We start from the raw sequence: 5,814 nt of genomic DNA, 5'->3' as shown, positions 1-5,814 counted from the left end.
AACACACAGCCAAGGAAACTCTCGATTGGTTTTAGAAAAAGAAAATAAAGCTGCTAGAACGGCCCAGTCGATCACCTGGCCTGAATCCAACTGCAAATCTATGGAAGGAACTAAAGCTCAGAGTTTATAGAAGACTTTTGTAGGAAATTCTTATAACACATAACTTCATTTATGGACACCTACGGTTTGATTTCTTTGCATGTGTGGATTGGATGCTACCGACATCTGGTCAGATTTCATGTCAATAGCACCTAAAAAACTAAAAAAACTGGTGATGTGGTCAATACTTATTTCACCCCCTATATTTATATAGTGTATTAATTCACTATAATCATGATGTCAATCAATATCAACTTCACAGGATAATTAAAAAAAATCAATGGAAGATTTTATTTTATTATTATAATTATTTTATTATTTATTATTATAGGTCATTTTGGACGGGTTTCAATTCCCTTTCCAAAAAGATGATCAAAATTCCAGTATTTAGTATTCCAGTATTAGCTATTATTAAACGTCAGGTGTAGAGTAACTACTGTCATTCCATATTATGTTATTTTCAGCTGTTGACTGAATATATAACAGGTAAAATCGGAAAGTTTAGAAACTTTATGCGCTGCATCATAATTTATAAAGGGAAAGTACAAACGTGTGGTAGAAGTACACGCAGACTAAACACCACCACTGTGTAAAAATACGAGAAAGATGACGAAACGGCAGGAGCACACTAGCTAGCTAGCTACCTGACGTGGAGCTCAGCCGCTTTACCATCCACAGACTCAGTCTGTCTCCATCTCAAATTTGGGGACGTGGCAAATTGCACCCAATCGGAGAGTCTGTGACCCTCCCCGGACGACTACCAATGGTGTGTTAACCACGGTGTCCTCTTTGGGTTCTGATTGGACACTCGAAACGCTTCGACCAATCGGGAGGCAGCGCGGAGATTTAGCGTTGCATTAAACATCTCCAAGTCGTTGCATCCCGGTGTCGTCATGCTGAAGTGGACCAATGAGCGAGCAGTTCTACACTCTCTGCGCTCTGATTGGATCTCGCTGTTTCTCCTGTGAGGAGACTCAGGGGTGTGTGATCAGGGTCCAGAGGGTCGGGATATCTCTGGGAATTGTGGTTCGGCTCCGCAGCTTCGTAAGTAATCCAGCTACATCCGTTTTCATTACATTGTTCGTGTGAAATGTGTGATTTTAAAGGGTTTCGCCGATTGTTAAACTGCTTAATCTCGGAAATAGCGGATGAACTAACGGTATATGCTAGCCGTTGAATTAGCTAGCTAGCTTTCTGGCTAAAGAGCGGGGTTAGCCAGTTTTGGAGGACTCCTCTTCATCACTCGATGAAGGGTTGTAATCAGTGTTTTCGTTTTGCGAATAAATAAGGCGATCTGTTTATGCCCTATGTCCCATGTTTTCGCACTGATCATATCTGACCAACCAGCTACACCTACTCTACTTTTGACTGAGGCCACTTTCGTTTCTGCTGTTAGTTTGGAGTATTGTGAAAGCTGTAGGAGATCAGTGTGTCCCTTTTTGGGACTTGTGATTAGAAAAGTCTTGAAAACATGTAAGGCATGGACAGGATGGACACGATCACCACGATTATATAGTCCAAACTGCTGTTACTATATGTCTCCAAAATGGCAAATTTACTGGAAAAACTTTGGAGAAAGAGCCCATGTACAAAGATTTAATTCCAGGTGTTTTTCTGCAGCATTTCTATTGGTCCGTTCATCACTATATGCCCAAAGTAAAGGAACACTGTCAGATTCATATTATGTCTAAATGTCCAGGCCAGTACACTGCTTATAACCTCCGCATAAATGTGTGGGGCTAAACTGCTGATGTTGTGGTGACGCCACATTCATAGTTTCCCCAGTTTCTTCAAACCTTCTTGTACACATTGATGAGGAGTAACTGTCACACGCTGTTGTGTTCATATTGACTGTGTTTGTTACAGGACGTCGGTAAAGAAGATGGAGATCAGGCCTTTGCTGATGTGCTTTGCGCTTTGCGTGGTCTACGCCACCAGTAAGCCCACAGAGAAGAAGGACCGTGTGCACCATGACGCACTACTGAGCAGCAAGGAGCACAACGATGGCGAAAACTTTGACTATGACCATGATGCGTTCCTTGGCGAAGAGGTGGCCAAATCCTTTGATGACCTGACCCCGGAGGAGAGCAAGGATAGACTTGGGTGAGCATTGTCAGGAACAGTGTAGATGTTGGCTGTGTTTTAGTAAGAGTTGGTCTGAGCATAGATGCCTTGTGATGCCATCTTTCTGCCTTGGGGTTTCCCAGCAAAATTGTGGAGAAGATAGATGCTGATCAGGACGGCTTCGTCACCGAGGCGGAGCTGAGGGCGTGGATTAAAAAGGCACAGAAGAAGTACATCTATGATAACGTGGACAGACAGTGGAAAGATTTCGACATGAACAACGATGGTATGATCTCTTGGGATGAGTACAAGAACGTCACATACGGCACCTACCTTGGTAAGTCTAGGAGTTTATGACCCGTTTCATTTCATTTTTGCCGTCCAATGAAAAGCATGTATCTCCAAATTGGTGACTTAGCGAGCGTTTCTATTGGTCCATGCATCCAGAATTGTTTACACAGTGTACATAAGCAGCTACAGAGTTCAAACCATTGAGAAAACTAATCACAATGTTGTACTAGTAATATTTATAAAATGAATAATGTGCCCTTCCAGATGACCCAGAGCCAGACGATGGCTACAACTACAAGCAAATGATGGCCAGAGATGAGCGACGCTTCAAAATGGCAGACAAAAATGGTGATGGTATTGCAGATAAAGAAGAGTTCACTGCCTTCCTTCACCCTGAGGAATATGAACACATGAAGGAAATTGTGGTGCTGGTGGGTCTAATGCTTTCTCTCTACGTCTTTAATAGCTATAATAGTTCGAATAGCTTGTTTGTAGGTGATCTTGGGGTGCTAATTTGCCTTGTGTGAAATTCTGCCTTCCAGCCTTGTTATAACCTCATGTCTGCCTTTCTAATGACACTTCAACCATTGCCTCTCTCATCTTTATTCCTATTAGGAAACCATGGAGGACATTGACAAGAATGGGGACGGTTTTATTGACCTGGAAGAGTATATTGGTGGGTGTTTTTCACATTTTTAGCAAATCATTTCTCAAGCAGGAGACAAACTGGAAGAAACAGCAGGCTCTTTCCTATTGAACCGCTTCCTCGTCTTCGTCCAAGCTATAGGAAGCTGAATTTCTCAGGCATTGTTTGCAACAGGAAAAGGAAGGCAATGGCTAGGAAGCTCAACATAGGTGTACTCTTTTATTTATCTATCTATGCTTGTTTCTAAATGGCAGGTGACATGTACAACCACGAAGATGAGATGGATGAGCCAGAATGGGTAGCTACAGAGCGTGAGCAGTTCTCTGAATTTAGGGACAAGAACAAGGATGGAAAAATGGACAAAGAAGAGACCATGGACTGGATCTTGCCTGCTGACTATGACCATGCAGAGGCAGAGGCCAAGCACCTGGTTTATGAGTCTGATTCAAACAAGGTGGGTGTAGTAAAAACTCTGAAATTCATGTCCTGTTTTTTTTTTTCTTTTTTTCTTTTAACTGTAATCTGTTTATTTTAACTGAATTTTATGCACTTTTTCTTTCAGGATGGGAAACTAACCAAAGAGGAAATACTCAATAAGTATGACTTGTTTGTGGGAAGTCAAGCAACTGACTTTGGGGAAGCATTAGTACGACACGACGAGTTTTAAACAAATTTGTAGTTTGATAGCTAAGAACTTTTTAACTTGAGGTGGGAAATAATATAATTTATTTTATAAGGCATCATTTTCAACACTAAAGCATCAGATTAACATTGTAATTGATGTGTATTTTTTTTTGTTTGTTTGTTTGCTGTGCACGTACATTTATACTTGTCCTTGTTTTGTACTGCTGGATTCTTGCCAAAACGGAAGATTTTGCTTCTGTCTTGGATTCACAGCCTGTGTATTCAATATTTGATGTATTAACTTCACACATTTAAAATTGTATATTGATTTGTACCGTACAGAGGCACAACCATAGAATGAGCACCCCCAGTCATTTGCTTTTGCTCACTAAAAGCAGTGAGTGGAATGTGGCATGTGGCATGTGTCCTTTTCACACTAATGTTACATAAGGACACATTCAGTCTGTACTCATGTACCTCATGATTTTCTCAGCCCTCTATATCTCGGAACATTTAGTCAGATTGGTCTTGTGTTTGGATACATTCTCCCTTACAGTTTGTGCCTTTTATTCTACTCACTTGCCACTTGTTTCCAGTTTGCAAAAGAGAACTAGGACTTGAATGTCTGCTGTACTGTTCTGTTACTTCCTGTTACTTGAGTAACCTAAGATTTGCTCACATGGACTGAGGGCTGTTGCAGAACCAAGGCCAGCTTCTGACTTGAGTTCATATGGGTGAAAGGATGTATGTAATAAACCCTTGCTGCTTTTTTTATTATTATTATTTGGCTCATCCCTCCCTGATTATGCTTGCGTTCTGTGAGCGTTCTGTCTTCACTGTTTCAGTTCACAGTTCAGTTTTGCCTGTTATGTTGGAGGTTGTGTTGAAAGCAGCTCTAGTTTTTTTTTATTTTTTATATAATTTTGATATAGATATATACAAGATATTGAGATATAAACACCATGCATGAGCACCTAAACATTTCAAATGCCCTTGAACAATTTCTCAATAAAACATCAGCACAGCTAACAGCCTTTCAATTTTTTCCCCCCCTTTTCTCCTCAATTCAGCACTACCAACTAACCCACCCTAACGCTAGCAATGCTCCCAACACTAGGAGGGTGATGACTTAACAAATGTTTTCTCCGATACATGGGAAGCCAGTCAACACCTATCTGGCTAACACCTAGCAGTGTTAACACCTAGCAATGGCTAACAGACGCATGTGTCGAGCAACATTGCTAAGAGTGATGAGGGGAGGGAGCACTGTTGTAATTGTGCTCTTTCAGACTCCAGCAGCTGATGGCAAAGCAGCATGGCTTGGGATTCGAACTCTCGACTCCCGGGCCATAGTGGAAGCACATTAGCCTGCTGACCCACTCTGAGAGCCTAGAGTTTTTCAATTCTTGGTAAAGAGATTTTTGCCCATTTCTTCTTGGAAAAAAAAAAAGCTTCTAGCTGTGTGGAGTCTTGAGCTGTTTTAAGGTATATCCACAGATTTTCAGAGGTGTTTAGTTCAGAGGGCCATGGGAACGCCTTAAGCTTGTGCCTTGTGAGGTGGTCCATTAGTGTGTTAAGGATCTTTACAGTTATAGTTCTCAGAGATGTCAGCAACCAAACCTAGGTTCTCCTACCAAACACATCAGCATTCTGTCACGACCTGGTCTGGAGTCGGGCTGTAACACAAAATGAGAGGTGGCTCTCACCCCAGACCCTCTGCCAGACTGAACACTGGACACGATTCAGTTGTATAAACCGGTAGCAGTTTATTGTTAATTGATGAAGGAGAAAACTTCAGGGGTGAGCACAGGCCAAGAGAAACCAAATAACACAAAATCTGGGTTACCCAAACGTAGGAAAGTAAGAAAAAAAGCACTCAACCCTTATTTCCACCACAAAGAATTATAAGCGTGGTCAAATCGTGGTAACAAAGCTCCTAAGCTATCAGATCTAAAGTGGAAAGTGCTGGGTTAGTCCAGGGGGGAGGGTCCCTAAACTACAGATGCTACGCTCCATACCAGATCATTCAAGCAGTGTAGGCATTTCGACACTGTCCCAATCCTCAGCCTAAGCCCCTCCTGAATGTGCAC

At 41.8% G+C, this 5,814-nt stretch overlaps 1 protein-coding gene across 1 annotated transcript; it reads left to right on the top strand.

Moving 5' to 3' along the window:
* The first annotated feature begins 1,066 nt into the window (after positions 1-1,066).
* On the top strand, positions 1,067-4,753 carry calua (calumenin a). Its single transcript, XM_072673839.1, has 7 exons — positions 1,067-1,143; positions 1,966-2,202; positions 2,307-2,500; positions 2,719-2,885; positions 3,070-3,130; positions 3,355-3,554; positions 3,663-4,753. Exons 2-7 carry the CDS (start codon positions 1,982-1,984, stop codon positions 3,765-3,767), a joined length of 948 nt encoding a protein of 315 aa, XP_072529940.1. The 5' UTR covers positions 1,067-1,143; positions 1,966-1,981; the 3' UTR covers positions 3,768-4,753.
* The last annotated feature ends 1,061 nt before the right edge of the window (positions 4,754-5,814 follow it).

The sequence above is a fragment of the Salminus brasiliensis genome, chromosome 2 (genome assembly GCF_030463535.1).
Source record: "Salminus brasiliensis chromosome 2, fSalBra1.hap2, whole genome shotgun sequence".
NCBI classification, from domain to species: Eukaryota; Metazoa; Chordata; class Actinopteri; order Characiformes; family Bryconidae; genus Salminus; species Salminus brasiliensis.
The sequence above is the reverse complement of the archived record's forward strand: the minus strand, read 5'-3'. Positions and strand labels throughout refer to the sequence as shown.

What these genes read in the sequence shown, in the direction of transcription:
- calua (XM_072673839.1), top strand. Translation starts at nt 1,982, where the DNA reads ATGGAGATCAGGCCTTTGCTGATGTGCTTTGCGCTTTGCGTGGTCTAC. An exon ending in GAGAGCAAGGATAGACTTGG is followed by an intron (nt 2,203 to 2,306) that starts GTGAGCATTGTC and finishes GGGGTTTCCCAG; the next exon opens with CAAAATTGTGGAGAAGATAG. An exon ending in TGACCTGGAAGAGTATATTG is followed by an intron (nt 3,131 to 3,354) that starts GTGGGTGTTTTT and finishes TCTAAATGGCAG; the next exon opens with GTGACATGTACAACCACGAA.